This window comes from Sebastes umbrosus, chromosome 2 (genome assembly GCF_015220745.1).
Source record: "Sebastes umbrosus isolate fSebUmb1 chromosome 2, fSebUmb1.pri, whole genome shotgun sequence".
Lineage (NCBI taxonomy): Eukaryota > Metazoa > Chordata > Actinopteri > Perciformes > Sebastidae > Sebastes > Sebastes umbrosus.
Window position 1 is genome coordinate 14,068,095 of NC_051270.1, and position 25,451 is coordinate 14,093,545.

The 25,451-nt window shown below is 38.9% G+C and overlaps 1 protein-coding gene across 1 annotated transcript in view; it reads right to left on the reverse strand.

Moving 5' to 3' along the window:
• LOC119481135 (RNA polymerase II elongation factor ELL-like) overlaps positions 1–1,040 on the reverse strand; it is a 31,303-nt gene extending 30,263 nt beyond the window's left edge. The window contains exons 1-2 of the mRNA XM_037757742.1: positions 812–1,040; positions 211–258 (exon numbers count right to left, since the gene is read on the reverse strand). Of these exons, the coding sequence (XP_037613670.1) occupies positions 211–258; positions 812–949 (186 nt within the window). The 5' untranslated portion in view covers positions 950–1,040. The remainder of the gene's footprint in view (positions 1–210; positions 259–811) is intronic.
• Between the last annotated feature and the right edge of the window lie 24,411 nt (positions 1,041–25,451).

Sequence of the window (25,451 nt, forward strand, 5' to 3'; positions counted from 1 at the left end):
TATTTATTCTATCCTTTTTAATGCACGGGAGCTGGGAGAAACAATATTTAGTTTCCTTCTGTGTATGCAAATACTCAGTGAAATGACAATAAAGTAAATCTTGAATCTTGAATAAAGTGATCTGCTTGTTCTTTATTGCTAGATTTGATTTGACATGATTACACTTTCTGTGCACAATGAGCTTGTAAAAAAAAGCAGTAACACACTTACCCCTTGGTTTCCTTTGAAACAAATTGATGGTTCACTTGGTAAAGAGATCTGAGGTGAGAGAGAGAGAGAGAGAGAGAGAAGCATTTATTGTGACACATTCAGAGAGCAGCTCTGTAATCTGAAATTAGAGCAGTAAACAATTATGCCATCATGTGTTTATTATACATGTCATTTAAAGTTGCATAATCAATAATGCCTGTGTGCTGTTAATGGCCTCCATGGCCTAATTATGTTCCTAGCCCTATTTGTCAATTAGACAACTTGGCAGACTGCTTTATTTCTGAAGCACGAGGAAGGATTTCCCAGCAAACAGCTGATGGGCTCGTCTTTCCCGACAATCACAGGCTTCAGTGGCATGCAAGTCAGCCATGTAGCAACTCATAAACTAGTTTGAGTGACTCTAATCTATTTAGCCTAATTAATAGCCTACTGCAGAATGTCTTTAAAATAGAATAAGATTAAAAAAAAAAGTAGATAATTCAACAAAATGAGACAGTTAAACAATTTAGAAAACAAAAAAAAAAACAACTTTAACAATTCATCCTCACACACACACACACACGCACGCACACACACGCACACACACATGAGGAAAAGGTACCTTGAGTTTCTGGTAAGCCTCCAGAGCTCTGATAGCTGTGTCCGTGAGCTTGACGTGGTACAGCGTCCTGTTGGGGCTGTTTTTGTTGTTTTTTCCACAGGAGAGCCCGTAGTGGTGCTCCTGCTTGAGCGAAGCCATCGCTGGCTTTTTCTCTCTGCCTGCAATTAAAGCTGCTTTCCTCTGTCGGCTCAACACGCTCCCTGTGACGTCACGCTGGGGGCGGAGCCACAGGCGACAGCAGCACAGTCAAGAGAAGAGAAGGCTCTGAGAGCAGAGCAGTCTGTGTGTCTGTGTGTCTACATGAGGTTTACTCTTATTACTAGACTGTAATTATGAAGGAGTATTAGGGCCACATTGAGAAAAAAAAAAAGTCTGAGATTTTTAGACTAAAGTTATTGGTTTACGAGAAAAAAAATCATAATATTATAAGGATAAAGTTATAAGTTTACCTGTTTATATCATGTTTATTTTTGTTTATAGCTTATTTTGTATATTGTTTATTGGTAGAACTTAATTTTTTTTATTATTTCGTTTTTATCTATTCTTCTGCTATTATACCACTTACTTGCACCAACAAAACCAAAGCAAATACCTAGTGTATACCTCATACACCTAGCAATAAACACGATTCTGATTCTGATTCTGATTCTGAGAAAAAGTTGTAATATTATGAGAATAAAGTCATAAGTTTACAAGATAAAAAGTCGTAACATTATGAGAACAAAGCCAGAAGTTTTAAGAGAAAGAAAGTTGTAATATTATGAGAATAAAGTCATTGGTTTACGAGAAAAAAAATCATAATACTATGAGAATAAAGTCAAAGGTTACAAGAAAAAGAGTTGTAATATTATGAGAATAAAGTCATAATATTATAAAGTAATAATTTCACATGTTATTGTAGAGGGGAAATAGAGCAGCGTGCCAGCTGTGTGAACATGAGGAAGTGGAGTATGTTGTGAAGTTATACTTTAGGTTTCACAAATAACAACATTTTTGGCACATCAGCACCACATTAAAAAAGTTTTGTGGAGGAGGAAATTACTTTTTTTTCTTGTAAAGTTATGACTTTATTCTTGTAGTATTACGACTTTTTTTATTTGTTGAAATAGTATGACTTTATTCTCAATAAATTCAGACTTTTTCTCAATGTGGCCCTAATACTCTGTCGTATATTTTTTTCACCATTTTCTGACATTTATAGACCAAACAACTAATCGATTAATCAAGAAAATAATTGACACATTAATCAACAATTAAAATAATCGTCCTAATAATAATAATAATAATCGTCCATAAAAGCCATACAATGGGTCAAATGAGTATGTACGATGACAAACCCGATTCTGCAGTTCGTCTGAGCTCTACAGGAATCTTAGCATCATTCAGCTCATTGTTTTGGTTTTTCAACCGGTTTGGTTCGTCTCACCAATCTCATTAACCTAATTTCCGGCAGCAGCTGTTTTCAATCAAAAAGCACTAAAAGCCCACTATACGCTACCTGCCCAGCAGGCAGACAAAGTTAAAGGCACAATGAGTAGCATGTTCCTAATAAACAATGTATAGACTCACAGCGCAACGTAACCCCCGTTGAGCTGGGGAGGAGGGGCCAACTTTGAAAGTTGTGTTCACAAACCGCAACCGACAAATCCTACTCATTGTGCCTTTAATGGCAAGATAGTGAACATATAGTGGAGCATTTATCTTTTTCTTAGCTGACACCAAAACAAAGCCGAAGGGAGAGTAAACATTGAACTTACATTTGTCAGGTAGACAGAGGCCTGCCATTTATTTCAATCTCCTTGTGCAAAACCTGGAAAATGCAATAACCTGATAATGATGCCTGTAAACACAAACATGCTGTTTACATGCTTCACCACGTTGTGCAGGTTCTGTTTTGAACTAAGTACGTTAGGAATGACCCAACTAGCCGATCAACATTTCTCAATCATCATCAGGTAATTTAAAGTTACATAATTAACTAGGATTGCACTCGGAGAGCGCAAACCTCCGCCAACGCCTGACTTTAAAAACAGATCACAGCTCACAGCTGGCGGTTACGTGAGGTGGTCGGCTTATTATTAACACGGTGTGTTTCCGTGTAACGTATCGGCGTATGCCTCTCTCATTCAACAGCCTTGTTATGTCTGTATAACGTTACACTACGTTTTCTGTCATCCCGTCAGCTGCAGCTTTGTTCCTTCTCACCGCGGATGTCCAGAAGCATCCGCATACACACGTATCTCTCTGCTCTCAGAAGGAGGCGGGGTCACGCGTCATCAGCTACACTGCGCATTTGTTATACCCTGTGGTTTTAATGCTCAGGCTGATCGGAATTCTTAAAAATATTCCTGAATCCGGATCATGATCAGGATCGCCACCTAAATCTGATTGATTGTTCATTGTGCCACACCCAACTCCTCCAAAAAATATCATTCAAATCAATGGTGGACTTTTGGAGTAATCCTGCTAACGGACAAACAAACAAACCAACAAACCAACAAACCAACGCCGGCCTTGGCTGAGGTAATAATGCAGTGTAAACTAATTACAGCGTATGTTAAATGTGCCAACTATAATAAATGTGCCAGCTTGTGTGTTTAATGATACGCCAAAAAAAAATAATTGGATGATTTAGTAATCAAACATGACAAGGATATTGGCCTACAAATGTGGCCTGCCAGTGAGATTGTTATGTGAGCAGTGTTGGAAATTAACTCCTTTGGCCACTTGTCACTGTGGCTGGTGGTTTCCGAAACCTACCAGCCACTCAATATATTACCATTGGTTTTTTTTGGCTGGTGAGTGAAGCAAATCTGGCAGCCACTTGCACATTTTACCAGCATTTGGCTGGTGGCTGGAGCTAATTACCAACCCTGTATGTAAATCATTACACAAAAGTAATGCTGTGTCAGCGTAAATGTTACTTTCTTTTCAGTATGATGGGATTATTTCTCCACATAAGCTAAATTCAATGATAATAAAAGGTAGGATGGGCTGGTTTACGTGCTGACCATTAATTACACACCGTTTTAATACACTGTCGATCCATAATCAATACATTTATTTATCATGAAGTAGTAAAAATAAATTCTGCAGTTACACCACAGAGTGTATTAAAACAAAGTAAAAGTTATTATGTTTTCATGACTTTTTTTTTTTTACGTAAACTGTAAACTGTTAAGATTATTTATCACAATTCTAAGCTTGTAATTGGGAAACATATTCTCTCTAAGCATGGACATCTGTCGGCAAAATATTATTGGATGTTGGAGAAGTTTCTTGGTAGCTTCAAGGGTGTCCAGTTCATCACCTTGAGCTTTCATGCATGTGCTTTGTGTGTCAGACACTCAGTAAAGGACATTTACGGTCATAGGCCACAATGCCTGTCAACCTTATAAAACAATATTACAAAATTAAAACTCAGTATTAATAGTATTAGAAGTCTCACTCATTGAGTTATAATAGTGATTACCAAATGTAAAAGGTCAAATTTCACTGTACACTGAATGCGTATTATGTACAAACTGCCTACTTGTATCATAAGATACTCATAGTCAAAAAGCAATGAATGAAATGAATGAATTCAAAATAGAAAGTAGCAGCAGGCACGTCTCCAAATCTTGAAGAGTATCGAGTGCCAGATAGAGGTAGTAGTAAGAACAGAAGAAACAAATCACCGGCACTCACAGATAAAGGGCAAAAAAACAAAGGCTATAAGCCATCATCAGCGTGATCAATCAAGCAGATATGCCAGTTTTAAACATTCGGGTGAGTCACAGACTCTTTCCTGATTGGTGACTCAGCGGTGATTTGTTTCTTCTGAAATGAAACTGATTTTACCGTGGCCTTATGGGAGCAGCCACGCTCAATAGTTAGCTAAATAATTAACTAAAACTTAAATAATGTCAATATTTAAATAGCCAAATAATTGCTGCAAATATTATTTTTTTTAAATCAAATTCAAAATTGTCTGGTGAACCACGTGAGGAGCTAAAAAAAGAGAAAAGGAAAAAGAAAAACCAAGCGATAATCACAATGTGGGTCAGTTTGCAAATAATCCTTAACAGGAAAGATGCTTATCCTGAGGAGCTAATGGGCTTAGTCATCGTCATTTTTGACAGTCTGTCCAACTTTCATTTTATCTTGTTGGATGAGGGCCAACAATGAAACAACAGAAACAGGAGCATCTAAATCTGATACTGAATCTACTGCCGCGTAGACCTGTTATCTGTTAAGAAAATCCACCACCTGTTGCATTTATGTGTCTCACAGCCTGGCAAACATGACCAAGCTGAATGACGGCATATCTAAGCAACGTAAGTGTTTGCATAACTGGGAGAAAGCGCACAAGTGATGGTGGAGGTTGGCAAAGCAGATGAGTCTGACATGTAAGCCTATTTAGTTAAATTGCTAAGCTACTCCCTGAATGAAAGTACATAACAGGAGGGGGTAGGTGTTACTGGAGGTCAACAGAGAACAGGTGGTGCTGAATCTTCACATCAAGCACCTCCATGAATCTGAGATTTTTGAAAAATGCTGTATCATCTGACCACCACGTAATTCTCTTCCATCCAATAAACCTAGTGTTATAACAAATATATGACAAATAAGCTCCAGAAATGACTGTGTAATAGTAAAACAGCAGTCCATCCCCCCACTGATGCATGCAGGTTTGAAGTGGCTCCTCCAACAGCCAAGCAGTGCGAGATTAACCCCTGTCAGCCCCTCCCTCTTCTTTACCTGGCTCGTCTGTCTCATCCACTCATTGTCTGTGGCTTGCCATCTGCTGCATGGGAAACCGCTAATGCACAGCGATCCCCTGGGAGTGACGTGTCACACACCTGAGGTCAGTGACTCCCAGGACACCTGCAACTGGTAATAGGCAGCTTGTTCACATTGTGTTTATTGTCCCTCATGTTTTCCCTTCTTTAGTGCAGAGCAGTGTGAGTTAAAAACCTGTAACTGCTTCATAACATCAGGTTGAAATCTACGGATTATATCACAGCCTCATGAGGAAAACATAATGGTCTATGAAACATGATATGTACATACATTTCTACATATGGCTCTGTTGTGAGAACAGGACATTTTGTCTCCATTAGGCATGTATGTGAAGGGCACCTTTGTGTAGAGAATGTGTAGTAACTTATTAGTTTTTATGACGTGCAGGCTACATTAGGGATGCACCGATCCGACTTTTTCAATCCCGATAGCGATACCTGGGCTTTGGGTATCGGCCGATACCAAGTACTGATCCGTTACCAGGGTTTAATTAATAACTGTATGCCTCACTGTGTGGAAGTGATGGGATCTTTCTTTTATGTGTAAGACCACATCAGGCTTGACTTAAACATTGCTTTCTTCACTTTGTAAAACAAAATGTAACAAATAAATACGTAGATAGGAATTGAGTGAATTGTTATTTATTATTAAAATAATAAATCGTACACCAGTAACTTGGTAAAATCTTCAAAATTAACAGGAATTACAATTCAGGTGTAAACCTTTTTAATGCAGCAACAAATTGTTCTAATCGTAAACTGGAATCCGTATGTAGATATAAGCGGCTCAATCTATGGTAATGAAAACACAAACATTTACTTATTTTCAGGTGATTATACACTAAAGAAAATATACTAGATAATATTATATTCCATTTCACATCACATCAGTCGCTATAAGCACCATAAATGTGGGTCATTAGGGGCCTACTATACCTACTATAATGTAAAAGTGGAACTTAAAGGTAGCATGTTCTAACATTTTGTAAAACTGAATGAAACGTCATATTTTGAACACAAACAAAAAGGCTTCTTTAGGTTTAGACAACAAAACTTCTTTAGAGTTAAGGAGAAAAACAAAACAGGTTTTTGATATAAAACTATAACTTTAGTTTTAGGCAAAAAAAAAGAAAACTTAGTTATGTTTAGGGAAAAACTATACACATTGTTGGTTTCACAATGTTTTTCAAATGTTACACATAAGGGTTTTTAATAAACCTTGAACGTAGGCCAACAGAATTTTACTACTCCACCGGTTTAGCATTGCACTCCTATGACGCTGTCGGACTCACAGTGGAGCGTTGCAGCAGAACCAGAAATATTGTCTTTATTATTCCATGCATTCCTCTTCTTCAACATTACCCACAATGCAACTCGGCCGCCGACAGCTCGGTTATATCTTGTATTTCAGTGTGTTATGCTAGCAGCAGCTAATGAAGCCTCAAGGCTCTAGCCTCAAATAGAGATGAGGAGCAACAAGAGGTCTACTAAGCTCCTTTTATCATAACTCCACACCTTTTTCATGTTCAAGCATGTACTCTTCAGAACCAACCGACACAGTTTCAAGTGACATCACTTGGGGCAATTTATCAGACTTTTTGCAACAAAAGGCTTTATACAACTTTTTTCACACATAAGTTGCTACAAGTGAGTACATAAGTACTACTCAAGACCTGTAAACAGAGCAAAATCGGTGAGGTTCCCCTTTAAGACATCAATCATCACCACATTTTGCATCTACCTGTTAGTTGTCTAAAGTTGAACATACTACTGTAACACATCTGTAGCGCTCTATCTACAGTATGTCTACTCCATTATGACTGGTAGAGAGTAACCTTCCAACAAACTGAAGCAAAGATGACACAAAATAAGATCAAGTCTAAGCACACTGTAAAAAAATATGAAATATGCATGCAAATTTATAATTTAAATGGTAAAGTTAGAAGGCATTCTAAAACAAATGGGTGTGACTCGACAAACCTGATCAGCATTTATCATAAACTATGGAGAGCGTGCAGTAAATGTGCTGTTCCCATCACTCTATCTACCAAATGCATATAAGAATAGTGTATTAATTAAAAACATCACAGATTCCAACTATAAAGTTGTCTATATCTATATCTGTATCATTGAGAGGAAGAAACTTTTTTCTACTTGACATGTACATTTATATGATAGAATATGGTGTCTTCACACTCACATATATTGTATAAACACATATGACATGTTTTTCTGCGTTCAATGAAACACACACAGGGTGCACACAGTACGCATCACTGCACATTTCACTGTGAAAACCCAGTTAAATTTTCACAGAAATGGTGCAAATGACTCAGAGGCGGAGGCTTAGAGAGGGTGTGCACATTTATATTCCAGTGTGCGAACACACACACACACACACACACACACACACACACACACACATTGTTATTTCAGCTGGCAGAGATGGTGTATCTGGCAGAGTGAGAAAGTGCTTATGAATTTGGGAAAGGTATCAGGTTAGACACACTAACGCCTTTTGTGTGAGACCGACGCTAACGCTTCGCCTGGTGTCAAACTTTCACAGGCTCAAAATTTAGATTTTCTGTTTTTGCAGCTGCTTCGTTGGAATATTTAAGTTAACAATTGATTCGTATCATACTAACCTTCAGAATTAACAAATAATTAAATCCTATGAAGTACTCATTTATGTTATGACCTCCTAAACGTTGACGTATAGAGGCAGCAAAAAGTTAGCATGTTCTTTTATTAAATCAGACTGCACCTTGTCGATTGATGATGTACTTTTGCTTGTTGTTCCTGGTTATAAAGGACAAACTGTGAGAGAACTAGATGCTGGCTGAGCTGTACAAGAGATCAGTTAATTGACGTTTCCCAGCAGCACATGTGATGTTTGCAAATGAGCATGATCTCTGAATTATAAATAATATCATTGTGTACTCTGTACTTCAAAAGACAGTTAGATGTGTCCTGCTGGCTCACTCGACTTGTTTGGCACATCTGACTATCTACACGAACCAAATAAGCTGCCACGCATTATCAAAATTTTCAAGACACACGACACACCCATTTGTGTATTTAACACCACATTTCATACAGCATTTTATAAAGAGGGACAAGTTAAGATATTTAGCCAATGCCTCCACTGTATTTATGTAACTTGAAGGACCAGTGTGGAACAATTAGGGGGATCTATTGGTAGAAATTGAATGTAATAATATATATGTTTAAAAAAAATATGTTTAAAAAAAATGTCCATCGCCATGTTTCTAAAGTAGCCCAGAACGGACAAACCAAACTCTGTTAATTTTCCCTGCTTAGGCCAGAGTCGATAATGTTACTCGCTCCCATCGCAGACACGGTTCCTTTAAGTTTTCTACCATTATTATAATTTTTTAATGTATGTGCACTAAACTGTAGATAAAAATGAATTTTTCAACATTATAAAAGGAAAACATTATAGCACAGGTCTCGTCTAATGCTTTAAGGTGAGCTTTAATTCTAAGTTGTGAAGAATATGTAATTCAAATATTTGCAAAAACAAAAACCCTCTCTCCCTAACAGTCCATTTATCAGCTGCAGTTGACAATGGAAATTATATGGTGAGTTTTGTATGCAAATTATAATACGTCTCTTCAACTATACCACTTAGTATGGTTAAACAGGCTGCAATTGGTCTTGTTGTATCCCTACAGGATGTATATTATATCTTAAAGTGTTTTTTCATGTTTTCATGAATTTTTCAGTAGCTACGAGTCATGAGATTTGCTAACACTGTTGGTTGACTCTTCATGACCCCATCCAAAGGAAAGTTCCCTCAAAGGTGAAACCCCAAAGTGAAGAGTTTAAGATTAAAAAAAAACTATAAAACAACATTTCATTTTGAATTTTTGCTGAAAAGTTAAAAATAAGGTGACCGATAACTGTGCTAGATGCAAATTTGTAGTACTTGTTTATATGATTAAAGCCTGAGAGTAAAACTAAGTTAGGAATCCTAACATTGTTGCATAAAGCCACACTCGTCTGTGTTTCAGAGGCGGAGGAATTTCAACACGGTGTGTTACTTGCAAGGCATGTTGGCAACAAGACCTCTCCGTGTCTCACTAAAAGCTGTAGTAAGTAGTCAGGATGTCTTCCTCTGCGATCTCTAAAGCCCAAAGAACAAACATGACAATGATTTAGGCTAATCAATATTTGTTGACTTAAAGGAACAGTGTTTAACATTAAGGCGGATCTATTGGCAGATATGGAATATAATATTAACAAGTAGGCTATGTTTTTTTTTTTGTGCGTAATCACCTGAAATAGTGCGTAATCACTAAGAATAGTTGTGTTTTCGTTACCATAGAATGAGCCGTTTATATCTACATAGGGAGCGGGTCCTTTTCACGGAGCCGGCCACCACGTTTCTACAGTAGCCCAGAACGGACAAATCAAACACTGCGTTAATTTTTCTTGCTTGGGCCGTACTCAATAACGTTACTCACTTGGCACACGGGATTAGTTTAAATTGGTTGCAATCTGCAACCTCACCACTAGATGCTGCCAGATCCTACATACTGCACCTTTAAAACAATAGTTTGACATTCTGGACAATACTTATACTTATAGCATTTGCTTTCTTTCCAAGAGTTAGAAAACTGATACCACACTCATGTTGGCCTACGTTAAATATGAAGCTGGAGCAAGCTGGTTAGCTTGAAAACAGCTGGAAATAGCTAGCCTTGTTCTAAAATCTGCCTATTAGCACCTCTAAATGTCCCTAACTATCACAATATATCTTGTTTGTTAAGAACCAAAGTGTAAAAACAACAATTTTCTGTTTTGGGTTATGTGCCAGGCTATCTCTTTCCCACTGTTTCCTATCTTGATGCTAAGCTAAGCTAACTAGTTGCTTGCTCCAGCTTCATATTTACCGTGTGGTATCGATCCTCTCGTCTAACCCAGTGCAAGAAGGAGAATAAGCCTATTTCCCATAATGTCAAACTCCTCCTTTAAGGAATGTGATGAGACCTTATCTTTTGCTCTGTTAAGCATAACAGAATTCGTATCATGTTTTCTTCAACTTGGGTCCAAGGACAAAGGCTGCACGTTTACTCAGCAAAGTCTGTGGATTATGTTCACGTCTGAGATCTGCACATTTGTTTTCACTGTCTTCAAAGTGAAGGTGGGTGCAAACTTTCCCACAAAGAAACACAATCAGACTTTGGATTCAGCTTTTCAATCCCTCCCTGAATGTGTGTGTGTGTGTGTGTGTGTGTGTGTGATCCTCTGTGTCTGTGCCATCACTCTCACACACACATGCATGCATACACTCGTTGCTAAGCAGACCCAGGTGTTTGGTGTTTTTATTGAGATCACAGGACCTTTACAGCCACCACTTTTACTGTGCCTGTACAGGTGTGACTGATCATTCCATGCATGAAAAGAGACAGCAGTCAAACAAGAGCTGCTCTGTGTTGGAAAACATCCTCACAACATCGCGGTCTGCAGAGCCTTTGTGCCTCCATAAAGTCAACGCTTTCATTCAGAGAGTTGTTGGCATCACGGTGTGCTATTAATTGTTTGGGTTTGAACAATAGTCGTGAAACAGATATTAAGATTTTACCCAGCCTCTATCGTCTGTTTTTGTTCCCTGTCTTCAAACAGTTTTGTGCAAACGCTCCAGCAGTGAATACCAACCACACTTTGCTTACAGCAAAATCTCAGAAGTGGCGGGACCGTTGATGTCTGTGTCTTTACAGCATAATTGGCATAATTGGACAATTTCTGATTCAAATATCAGTCTGGTCTGGCTTAACCAGCTATCTGCCACCACACACAATAGACAACAATGAATGGCGTCTGCCACTGGAACAGGATTGGGTAATTGTGAGCGGGAGCCGATTTCCCATAACCACAGGGGCACAGTGACAGAGCGATCCAATAAAAGTCAGACACCAGACTACTGAAGCATTTATATCAAGGGACCAGGAAAGGGTTGTCTTTGAAATCATGTTTTGACAGAGCAGGGTAATGTAGTGACCAGACTTTTGCACTCTGATGAATCGAATGCCTTTAAAATCCAAATAGGATGTAGGCTGTAACTTTAAAATGCATCTGCAATATCATTTTGGGGATTTTTATTGTCTGAAATGATTAATGAACCGGTTAAATCTTGGATCAGGCAAGATCTGAGCCTCAATTAAAGGGCGGGTCCATCTGAGTTTTTTTCCATTTTTTCTAAATGGAAACGCCCACTCAGTTAGCAAAAAGCAGTGACGTAAATTACCACAATAAGCTAATCAATATGGTTATGAATAATGTGAATGCTAGCACTAGCTGAGTCAAAGTTAGCTGTGATAAGTTTGGAAATAACTGAAAGGGTTGGTTCATATTTTTTGAAGTAGGGTTGTATGTACGGTATACTCCTGTGTTCTGCAAGGTAAAATTATTGTTTTTGTGAATGGAGTCTGGTGGCTTTGAAGAGAGCGATATAACGGCTTCAGTTCCCCTTTGGAAATGGCTGTCTGATGGCGAGGTAAATCGGCTGTGGACGGGAGCAGCAGAAAAATGCCGACTACCTTCTAAGTAAAACATACATACTTATATCAAATATGAATGTTTGGATTTGAATACATAAGGAATACCACCGGGAAGCTACAGAATGATATAAAAACCACCCTTTAAGTCTTATTTGAAGACTTGTGATGGGGAGATGTAGCGGCTCTGTGAAGCTGTACTTTGAGCTAAATGCTAACGTCAGGTAGGGATGTGACGGTGAAGAAATTTGCGCCATGCACACCGTCTATGACTGCTCTGTCCTCCGCACGGCATTTGCCTCATTAACGTTATGGTTTCCTTATAGCATTGGATTTAAATCCGAAGTATTGCCAAATAGGCGCTTTTGCGTTTTGCTTTGACACAAAATCCTCCGCCATCGTCTTGTCTGTCAACTCTCTCTCGTCCCGTGTATGAAATCTGACTCCTGCTGATCTGTGCTGGGACGGAGCAGACACTTTCACTTTCAGATTGAAGCATCCGTTGTCCGACTATGAATTGATAGTACGCCGCCGATACGCCAAAATTAACTAAATGGGATTTATTTCTTAGAAACAAAAGGGCGGTGGGAGCAGTGGATACATAATGTAATCGGTGTATGCCCGATCACCGTGTACTGCGGCAAGCCTAACGTCAGCATGCTAACAAGTTCACAATGACAATGCTAACATGCAGATGTTTAGTAGGTGTATTCCATGGTCCTGATCTCAGGGATGTTAATGTGTAAAACTTCTGAGCAAAGCCTTCTGGCTGACTCACACATTTCTGTTTTTAAGAACAAGAAAAAACACATCAGTGTGTTATTCGTGTGTGTGTGTGTGTCTGTGTGTGTGTGTGTGTGTGTGTGAGTGTGTGTGTGTGTGTGTATCCACCACATGATGCTGTTCCCTTTGAAGCTTGATTAAAGTCGTCGCCTTGTCAAGAGCGGTATTATGTATTACGACCAGGTAATCACACTTGAAAGTCAAAGGACTAGAAACATACAAAAGAGTTGCACAGTGTCTTATCTCAGAATTTAATACTACTCACTCTGTGAATGTTGTTCAGCTGGATGATTGGAGCTGCCTCATCCCCAGTTTTATGGGGGGGTGGGAGGGTGGAAGGCTACAGTCATTCAGCCCGCTACAGTTTCCCCGCAGCTCTTTAGGGTCTCGATGACTCACTCAGGCCACAGACGTCATCTTATTCAGGGCAGGTGCCTTCGTATTGCCACAGCTGCATGACACGTCCATAAAGGAGTGAGGGAGAGTAAGAAGGATATATTGAATGTGCGAAAAACAGGACAAAACAGAGGAAGAAAGGGAAATTTCTGCCTTATGTTTTGCAAATATTTCCGCTGCTTGTTGAACAATGTATGCATGTGAAAGTTCAGGTCACGCTGCTGATGAACTAACCAATGTGCCACGAAGCACAAAGGACATCATGCAGCACGACATCATTATCACTGCGGGTGACTGTCAGCTAAAAGGGTTTGGTTGGTTTCTGAACCTGGGTGGAGCACACATTATCCTGCCAAGGGATGAGCAGAAGCAGTTAAGGTCAACTTGTTTTGCATCTGAGTTACAATTTCATATTGGCATCAGTTCAGCTAAGGACAGTGAATGTCAGGATACCAACTTTAAAAGACATATCTTGACACAAATGGATTAATGTGCATATTTCATCCATCACTGAAATAAAACTAGCGTGCCAAAGTGGCCAGCAATACAAGTCAAGTATATGTAAATAAAATAGCTAAATTAAAGCTTTAATAATCAATAACATTTTTATATTAACAATTGATCAAATGGGTCATGTAAAAGCAGTTGCTATTATCACCTGACTCTGTAGTTCCCCTCAACTCTACAGAGCGTTTTAGTGTCTCTCAGCTCATTGTTTTGGTTTTATGACCAACAACTTTACTATTTTGTTTCATTCTCGTCAGCTTCCAGTTTGTACACTAACTGCTCAGCACCAAACAATAGAGTTAACAAGTCAGCAACTAGCTGGTGAACCAAGAGGAACATTAAGCAGCTAGAGAGTGTGATATTTTTCTCAGGAGTTAGTGAAGACTATAACAGAGCTGAAAGGAGACTGAATATTAATCTTAAATACATCAGGTGGACACAAACACAACTCCAAATGAATGATGATTTTGAGTTCACCATATCAACTTAAAGGTAATAATATGCAAATGTTGTGTTTGCAGATTTTAGTTCACAGTTAAAGATACTATGTGCAGTTTTTATGTCATTCAACATTTCACACCAAAATGTACTTTGGGTATCCTTAACATGCTGTTAGTTTTGACATGTCTAATGTCTGCTTTGTAGAATTCAAATAATGATGTTTATAATGAACTCCCACACAACACAGACTGTGTTAAGTAATCATCACTATCGATATTAAACACTTTTATAGCTGAAGAGCCCTGGGAGCAGGATCAAGACTGAAGGAGCAAGCTACATCTAAATCCACCCTTCATAATATTTGTCTGCACGTGTCCTCTCGGGGAAGAGGCACTGTGGATATTTGTTACTCCTTGGACCAACAATAATGGGCTTTACTGTACAGACCCAGTCTGCCGTACTAACTTCGCCCTGCTCTGGTCTCAGGAGCCCTCTCTCGAGACGGGTAAGGGGTTCCCATGTGTGCTGCCACTCAGCTAATTGAGGCATGGTAAAGGCAAGTTGCCATGGAGGAGACTCCCACATTGGGATGCTACTTTTAGTCTCGCTCTTTTGGGAACACTGGCAAGTTCATGCTGAATATCTGATTTATATTTTTCGTGCATAGAGGAACAGTAGAAACTTTACATTTCTTGTCTGAATGATTTCCTTTACATTAATCACATGTTTCTTAATACATACAGACAATATACAGTCAAGTTAAGAAAAAGAAAAAAATATGGACTTAAATTGACTACAACTCTTTGTCTAATGACAAGGTAGATAAATATAATATATGTAATAAATAATAATGTCTATCATGTTGCGCACTGTGATTGAACAGATGTGTGGAGATGAAAAAGTAAGCAGGGTTTGAACATCTCTCTTAAAAGAGCAGTGTGTAGGATCTGGGTAGATGCGGGTCACAATCAGCTTTAATGTTTCTTATGGGCCAAAAGGGTTGAGGTTTTTTATTTATCAGAAGTAAATTTAAATAATTAAATATAATCTGGCCAATCCGGGGCCCTTGCAAATGTGGGGCACTTAGGCTGCAGCCTGGGCCAGCCTGTGCATTAATCCACCCCAGGTTGTACAGTACGTACTGAACATTATATTGGCCAAAAAAATATTGTCGTGAGAGATGCACCGATGAGCTCAGTGGAATCAGCGGCATCTCATGCATACAGAGTATTTTCAGTGAGTCGTCACTGCTCGTCCTCTAGATTTCACAGAGATGGAATAACTCTCTGTACTTTACATGCAGAGTGGGGAGCCGTCAGTCAGATCGTCTGTCGCTGGAACCGACCAAAATGAGTCAGCCAGGAGACAGTGGTGATCTCATGCACAGCAGGATGACAACAGAGACATCTTAAGCAAAACATGCAAGCAAAAATATGTTTGCACAAAATAAATAAAAGCAGACGTGATCCATATTTTGACAGTTGAGGATGTTTGTGTGCGTCTACGTTTGTGTTCACTGTAGTTCTGGTGCAATTATCCCATTTCCCAAATCAATTTGATGTTGGACCAGGCAACCTTGTCAGAGGCACTTGGTATGATCCAGCACACCACAGTCACTGTTATCTAGTCATCCCTATATTCTGGACATCATGCATTAGCAGAGAAATGGCTGTTACCTTGGCAACCATTTGAAAACACATCATCTGGACAATGTCATGATTTCATTTCATTATCGTAATGAGACCAGTCTTGACGTAAGTCCATTTTCACAACGTGGGCAGTGAAAATCCATAAAACTGCATTATGGATTTGTCTGTACGGCCTTTGTTCTTTTTAGTTGCTAAATGTTTGTACAGAGTCAAAGGCTCAATGACGAGGACTTTTTAACAACAGCCTGTTGCGTTTACAGTTGATTTAACCCACTCCTTCATTTGGTGCCGTTACTTAAACCAGGACATAAACACAGAAGAAGACAGAGTGTATGTCTAGTGTAAATTTAGAAAAATAAAGCCATCATTTTCTCCTTGGATGACTGCTATTGTTCCGCGCTAAAAGAAAGAACATTGAATTAAGCTGAATCAGAGGACAGCTTGTCACGTTAAGCTGCACACTGCAACGTAGTTGTGTAAAATCTGACGTTTACATGAGGAAATGCGATTTATGAATCAGCAGATCAAATTGAATTTGTTATTCTTTTCCAGCTAATCTCACAATGTTCACTTGCACTGATTCACAGAGGGGTAAAAGGGTAAGGTACCCACTCATAGTGACACCCAAAAATCTGAATCATCACTCAAAATATTGATGATTATTGTGATGCAGCTCGGTCAGACAGTATCAAGTTGACAGATCTGACTGCCTTTTTCGCATATTTCCTTTGCTCTCATGCATTTTCTCAGTGCTTTCAGTAAGTTACCTCCTTAGCTCTGTCAGTGAAATTCAACCCAGCCTAATCTCTCCACCCCTGCTGGCTTGTGCTTAGTGTTTCCACGGCACAGGGTCAACCAGTGCAACATCTGCACACTGGGAGAAATTACCTTGACGCTCACGTGTCTTCTTTTGTCCCCAAATAACTTTTGATCAAGTAGACGAGTTCCCCTCAGGCAAGGCCGTTACACCTCAGATAAAAAGTGAGACAATAGGTCTACTGAAATGGCTTCTACAGGAAATAAGGTGAGAGAGGGAGTGAAATACTAAAGAAGAACGGGAGAAGGTCATTTTGTCTGGCTCCAAAACAGCAAAACCTCCCTCCTCCACCTCCCTTTTTAATCAGTGCAAGAAACAGGTGGACTCTAAAGCTTCTTTGTGTGTCTGACTCACCAAACTTTTATTGTTCAAATTCATATTTTAATGCTAATAAAAGTGATGTTTCAGTTATGTCTTAGCTGCAAAGAGAAGAAAAGGAAAGGACTATGTTTTGAGTTATCTAAAAGCCTAAAAAACTATAAGTATAGATCACATGATCAAACTGAAGGACGAGAAGGTTAAAGAGATTCTTCTAGTATGTAATCAATAACTCCCTTCAGGCTCAGCGCCCATACACCAGTCAATCTCTATCTTGTCAAGAAACACACCTTTTAAACACGCCCTATTTCCCCCAACAATGTAACACATTAACCCACTTTAACGTTCTTTTCCGCAATGTGAACTGTACTTACATTGTTGAAAGCTTTATGTTTATTGCCGAGGAGGACAAAGACGCAAGTGAAATTAATACCTGCCTTGCGTAATATAGAGGATGAAACCCATGAGAGCTGCATATTGTGAGAGAAAATCTTCAACCAGACTAGATGCCTTCAGGTCCTCAGCCACATTAAGTAATAACTTCAATAAAGACAAACTTTAGAAGTCAATATCAGTAGTTTTACTGTAGATCAAACAGGATACAATAAACCGAGTGCTGGTCTCGAGGGCAGACTGGAGCACCTTCAATGGTGCACTAGCTTTTATGCATTAGCACAAGTGCCCTACAACATGTGCCCTTCTACCGTTATTCCTTATTATTGACCACCTACACCCCAATATTTCCAAGTTCTGTGTTGGATTCAGCATTTTCAAAATCTAATGGTGTCTACACAGTGGTTCCCAAACCTTTTCAGCAGGGCCCCCCTTTTCTAGATAAAAAATATTTTCAAGCCCCTCTCAGACCAGTGCAGAACCATGCATCATTGATATTCAGCCTCGCCCCGCCCCCTCTTTATAACTGTGGGCCCCCCTTAAGGGTCCCATCCCCCAGTTTGGGAACCATTGGGTTAACCCTTGCATGTAAAGGAAGCCACATTTTCTTAAAGGCACTTTCAGTTTTGGACACCATTAACTTTTAGCTTAATGTTTATTACAGAAAAGATAATTATCAAATGGTCATTAAACTTGATCACTCGCATATTAACATATAGTCTATGCAAGAAATAATTTTCTACACTATATAACAAAAAAAAATTCTGGCCTCAACAAACAGCGAGTTTGAAAACCTCTTTGCGGTGATTAAACTCAGAATATGTTGTATTTATAGTTTTTTATTTTGTCTTGTCATGAGGTCATATATGTGCGTATCTATTTGATTACTGAGGAAGAGGAACTAGCAATAACTGACCTATGCATGTAATCTGTTGAGTCTGTCTGAATCTATTCTTCATGTGCAACTTTGAAAAATTAACAATACTTTGCTCTTTGGCAAACTCATCATGCAAACTCAACCAAACAATAACTGCTCTTTTTGTGGTTGGGAAGTTGAAACATATCCACCACCGCTGCCAACTACTGTTAGCAGCCAATTTTTAGTCATGCTGGCGGTGTGGCTCTAGGAATGGCAATGTTTGTGGGTCAGTCCTCCACTTTGGTCCAGAACAAGCGGCAACTTCCGGTGCTGAGAAATGAAGCCAACGCAAAATGCCAAAAAAAAAGTGCCACTTCCTCAAATAGCAACTTGAGGCTGACTCCAAAAGCGAGTCAGTATCCATAGACCCCCATATTGAAATGCCCAAATTTACAGCAGAAATAAACATGTTTACAGCTTGGTACAAAAAACGGTTTTGGTCACTATCCCTTTTCATGCCCTCGGTACAGGGAGTTCATTTCTATACAACTCACCCGCTTAACTTCTATTAAGGCTTAAAGTTGGTATAATTAAGGGCATGGCAGCTTTGGGTGACATGTGGGTGCCGTACCACGCTTGCTAGCTACAATTCTACAATTTCATTTAGCAGACCCTTTTGTCCAAATCAACGTACATCTGAGAGTTCGTACAACACAAGTAAGGATCTAGATAGGATCTCGATAGCTATCTGCTCTGCTGCGTCACCCGGGGTCGCCTCAGCTCCATCACCGCTCCACCTCTTTGACCATTTTTGGATTAGCCTGAGTTAGGCTGTATCGTCACTGCCAAGACGGCAACGGCTAGAGCCGCCCACTTTGAGCTTCAAAACGTCTCTTCAGAAACCTATGGATGACGTCACGGAGACTATGTCCATATTTTATACAGTCGATGGTCCAGACTGAAATATCTCAGCAAATACTGAATGGATTGCTATGAAATCTAGTACAGAAATTCATGTCAGATGTGTTCAATACTTTTGTTTAAAACCAAATTCCTGCAAAATTAGTGACATTTCCATCAGCCTCAGCTTAAATTAGCAAATGTTAGCATTGGCATGGTGAGAATTGTAGCCTGCTGCACAGTAGTATGTAGTAGTAAGTATGTTAATATTCAAATACAGTATTGTGCAATACAGAATACACAATACCACATACATAAATATATATTTAAAGGTATAGGTATACGTTTTCAGTAGAGAAGAAAAATACATGTACAGTAGTTTGCAACACAGCACAGACAACATAATAATTTCACAGGCCCATGTCAAAATTAGCTCCAACAATCAGGACGCGAGGGACATTAAGGCGATGCAGAAGACGGGATCAGCAAGTCCCATCAATCATTCATGACAGCAGGCAGGAGTCTGGCAGCGTGATGGATGACAGCGGTGAAATGAGACAGAGAGGAATGCACCGTACGTCCAGCTTGTCACACTATACTGCCACACGTCAGTGCCTCCAACACTTCCTGATCAGCGTCAGCAAAGAGCGCTCCAAACAGTGTAGCCTATGCATGAAGATGGTGCAATCAAATGTTGGGAGGAGAAAATTAATGGTGGTTGTCCAGTCCTCACACATCATATGCACTCCACAACTCCATGATTTTCACGAATCATCTATCTCCTGTTTGGACTGAATAATAAAACAATCAGCAGTCCAAACTCAAACACAACAACCCCTAAAACAGTGAATCCCCACTTAGCACTGTGACATAATCATCCCACAGCACATACATAATAATCAAACATGCACACACATGTTGTAGTGAACTTGCATGTGATCATGTGAAAGGCTGTCTGTCATTAAACAGTCAGTATGGAAAAGTGCTGGAGGTAAAGAGAGGACAAGGACTCTTACTGTTAATATAAAATCCTCCTGTTAAATTTAGTATGAATTTAATGGAAAACAAACTTTTTCCTTCCCATCATCTCCATTTGATTAAAATGCAGACACGACTGGCAACAGAGCTGCAGCAGCAGTCACACGAGGATAGCATTAACATTTAGAGGCTTTGTAAAAGCAGAAGCAGTCAACATTGTCAAAATTACCAGGTGGTGATAATTGCACTGGGAGACAAAAATAGTTTGCTTTAAGCAGGATGCTGTCACTGAAAGCAGCTGTGGGGAAAACAAGTCAAAGGCAGACATCCTGGGCTGTCCTGTGTCGCCAGCAGCCCAATAAACTGACCACAGTGTTCGACATGCTGTTCTACACGCTGTTAAAGTCTTCATGCTCCAGCACGCAAGTGGTATGAAAAAGCCATTGCTCTAAATCCACCAGATCCTCTGTAGGTTTACTTTTTCTGTTAGATTCACAAGTTCACAACAACTTTTTCAATTTATATAAGGAGGACCCAAAATGACACAATTTTCTTGGGTCCATGCATAAACAGACTGAGTCCCAAGTTAGAAAACTACACAATTCCTTTGAGTCCAGTGATGATTTTAAATTCGGTGGAAGATGATTCAAAATCCCCCTTATGAGGGACTGAAACTAAAAATGGAATAATATGATGTCAATTTCATCTGTGTATACACAGAAATAGATGCTTGGGAAGGTTCTATTCATAATCCTTGGAGACAATTTGTCAAATAAACCAATTAAAATGATATGTAAGCATATAAAATGCACTGTATATGGGGAATGGAAATCCATAAAGTCAGAGCCATCAGGAAGGGCTTATATGCTACAGATGTCAGTAGTCATATTATGTCTTTTCTAATTACTACGAAGCTGTTGGATGTGTCATAATGTTTGCAAAAAGTAAATTATTACATAAAAACTAGATATCTATCATTCTACTCTTAAAAATGTTCAAAATTAAGATGATTTGTTGAACTACTGAAATGGTAACAGTTAATGTTTTTAGCCTTGCTAGTGGCGTGTTGGTCGTTTAGTCCACCACTTTGGTGCAGACTGAAATATCTCAGTAACTATTGCATTGCCATGAAATGTTGTACAGACATTCATGGTCTCCAGGATTAATCCTAACAACTTAAGCGACCCCTTGAATTTTCCTCTAGCGTCACCAACAGGTCAAAGTTTTCACTTACCCAATAAATATATCTCGAAATCGGTCGGATGGATCGGCACAACATTTTGTACAGACATTTATGATCCCTTCAGGATGAATTGTAATAATGTAACTTAACTTTTCATCTAGCATTATCATCAGGCCAACATTTTTATTTGTCCAATATTTTGGTTTATGACCAAATACCTGCAAAACTAATGACATTCCCATCAGCCTCAGCTGTATTTTAAATTTAGTGCTATTTAGCAAATGTAATCCATGCTAACATGCTAAACTAAGATGACGAGCATGGTAAACATTATACCTGCTAATCATCAGCATATTGAGCATTGGCATGGTGAGCATGATAGCATACTGATGTTAGCATTTAGCTAAAAGCACAGCTGCCTCACAGAGCGTGTGTGTTCATAGTGTAATCCTCTCAGTGATGTGTGACCACCTGTCTTAAGGACATTTCTAAATGATTGCTCATTGTGTTTGAGGAGGCATGCACATGATTTTGACATAAAGGCTTTGATGAGAAACATGACAAAAAAGGGTTTGGGCTCTACTTTTATCAGTTAAAGTAAATTTTTAGCCGAACATCCATGAAGAAATAATATCCAGCGGGCTGCAGACCAGAACAAACGTACAGTATATAATTAAATTCAAAGAAGACCTTATTCTTCACCCAAATAGACGGCTGGCTAGACAATCACAGCTGTAGTTTGATGGCTCATTGTATTCAAACAGTAATTATGTCCTTAAAATACAGTATTCGTCTTTCAGAAAGAAACCCAGCCCTGTCTTCATTCTCCTCATGCAGCTCACTATAGGTTCCACCACTATGGACACGTTTTAAGATTTCTATTCCAGATGCGATATGCAGACTGTATAGTTGTTATCATCTACACAACCGTGAACTTACATCTTTAAAACATACAATTCATTTTTATATTTTTGCTGATTCTGAAAAATATCTCGTTTTTATACTCCTCGCGTTGTTTAATTAAATGTATAGCTGCAGACAATCAGAAGTTTCCCTAGTGATGAAACAGATGTGGTAACTTACTCCTGATGCAGTTGTTTGACTGTGGCATAACCTGTAGTGCATTACAGGCACAAGCAGGTTCAGCTTCATACTGTAAGTGGTCTTCTATTCATAGTTTCAGCGTCTGGGTAGAAGTTCAGTTTTGGGCAGACATGACTCAGTCATCTAGCTTATTTAATTGCCAGACAGTCTATAAAATCACCCAACCAAAACATCATGTGGTTCTTATTGTAGAACAGAAATAAAACAATTAAGAAAATTCCATTTCGCACTTTAAGCCAGTGCTAGGCAATAATTCAATAATATCAGTGGAATCATGCTGTGCTGATTTGATTAAATTGTTATACAAATGTATGTTGTCCGATTAATTGTCCAAGCAATTTGTATTTTGCAGTAACATAAGCAGTTACTCTGTTTTTTGTTTTACTTGCGTGTGTTTTGTCTGGTGTAATACACACCACTGGAACACACTTGATTGTACTGATCATCAACTTAACTATTCTACATGTAATCTATTTAAGTATTTGATGCTTTTATCATCTCACTCTAAAAATATATTTTTTAAATTATTAATAGCCTCTCTGTGTCAAGCATGGCAATGTAGATAGTAGTCTGAGTGTCTTCATTTCCAATTTTACTTTAGCGTAGTCTGCCACCTGCTGGCTCTTTTGTAGAAAGCTTTTAAGGAGATAGCTGCAGATTGTGATTGAAGTTAAAGCTGCAGTGCGTAGAATAAGAGCAAATATGATTAAAAAAGTTATTTTTATAAAATGGTCACTATATCCTCACAGTAGTGCATGAGACAGGTAATCTGAAAAAAAAAAAAATCATGTTCCTCTGGTGTCCTCCGGTGCTCCTAATGACATCTGCAAGATTTCACAGACCGGAGGAAAACAACCAATCAGAGCCGAGCTGGAGTCTGCTGTAGCTGTCAATCGTTCGCCAACTCCGACCAAACGGTCAAACTAGGCAGCACTGATCCAAAAGGAATCAATATTCTGTTACTGTAATCCCTATTTCTCACCTCAAATGTTTTCAGAAACATCTTGTAGTGTACTGTTTAGCTGTAAAATGAGAAAGTTTGTGACCCGGCAGCCATGTTGAGATCAGTTGAGGAAATACCAAGCACCGCCCACCAGCCGGAGCAAACTTCTCATTTGATCAGAGTTCACGAGTGATTGACAGCTACCTCTGTTGAATGAACAGCCAATAGGAACGCTCTCTCTCTCTGAAATGGCCTGTGATTGGCCAAAGTCTCCCGTCACGGGCTAGATCTTTTAAAGCCTGAAAACAGAGCCATGAGGAGGTGCAGAAGTCTAGTTATCTCTCAGAACACTTGTATTATAATATGCTGAAAGGTTATTATGGAATTTTTGCCCAATGATGCCAAAAATGTTCTGCCTAACCATGTCTCATTGAATTGAGTTTTGAAGCTACATTACAAATGTAAGTAAAATTTGCTAAATGTCTATCAGTAACTGTACCCGTAGACATCTAAGGTAACCAAAGTGCAACAAACTGAATGCAAATCAAATTACTTTGAAATACATTTTTTGAAAAAAGCAACTGTGTACAAAGACATGCAGGCCTCTGTGCGTCTCTCTATGTGTCTCCCATCCTGGAGTTGGCCCAGGATGACGGAAAAGGCTTCAGGCTCCATGTCCTTCAGTCAGCACAGTTTGATAAACCTTTTCCGTGTGATTGCTGGAGCCATACAACATTACCAAATAAACTTTGGATGCAAAACATTCCACTGCATACCATTTTTTTTTCATTGATAAAATAGCTGAGCTTCAACGTTCATGCTTGACCTTGCAGCAGCTTGAAAAACAAAAGTTGTTTTTGAGAGGATTTAGTTTGGAAGTATGTAAAATGCTTTAAAGGTCCCATATTATGCTTATTTTCAGGTTCATACCTGTATTTTGTGTTTCTACTAGAACATGTTTACATGCTGTAATGTTAAAAAAAAAAAATATTTTCCTCATACATACGGAATTGCAACAGAATTGCGTTGCTAGGCAACAAGTTGGGTCCATGTGTACTTCCTGTCAGCTGATGACATTCACATACACTGCAACCAGGAATAAACTGGGACACATTTAGAATGTTTATGTTTTTGTGTCAAGGGTCTAAATATTGTATATTACATATACATGTATATACACGAATGGGCAGAAATCCTGACAGCATGTTTCAAATGCAGAGTTTCTGATTACGGGCTATGTGTATTTCCCTGTGGATTGAGTGTTTCCATACTTTCACAGTATTTATATAGGACTTAAGCCTGCTTTATAATAAAAAAAACATGAAAATCTCACATAATATGGGACCTTTAATTCTGAACAGACTCAGGTAATCAATCTCAGGAGGACAGTCTACAGGACCGATAATAATGCACTATACTCACTTTTAACAGTCTCTTCTGCACTATATTTACTTTTTTTAATAGTCGTGTATCAAAGCTGTTACCCTGCACAATATTCAGTTCCTTTTTACTAACATGTTTTGCACTATGGAACTGTGATGCTGAAAACTTGAATTTCCCTCGGGATCAATAAAGTTACTATCTATCTATCTATCTAGTATCTGAGTAAAAATAATTGTCATAGTATTATATTATAGTATACTTAATTACATTTTTGAACGCATGCCTTTCCATTTAGAAAGCTTTACACTGAATGTGGTATTGCTGCTCTTAATTAATGTAAAGGATTTGAATGAGCTAATAATCTCCACCTCTAGTGTTTGTTACTGTGCTACTATCCCTACTGTTGTTTTAAATTGACGTTTACCTGGCGCATGCGCAGTGCAATCACGGCAAAGAGAGACGGAAGGAATGTTCTGGTTCTCGCGCTGAAGTCTCGCGATATATTGGGACAGCGTCAGAGGTAGTGATGGGAATTACGGCTCTTTTTAGTGAGCCAGATCATTTGGCTCAGCTCACCAAGAAGAGCCGGCTCTTTCGGCTCTTCATTTTACCACTTCTGCCTTTTATAATTCAACCAAATTTAGCACAGTTTTGACCTATGATTATTATGTGTGCACATATATC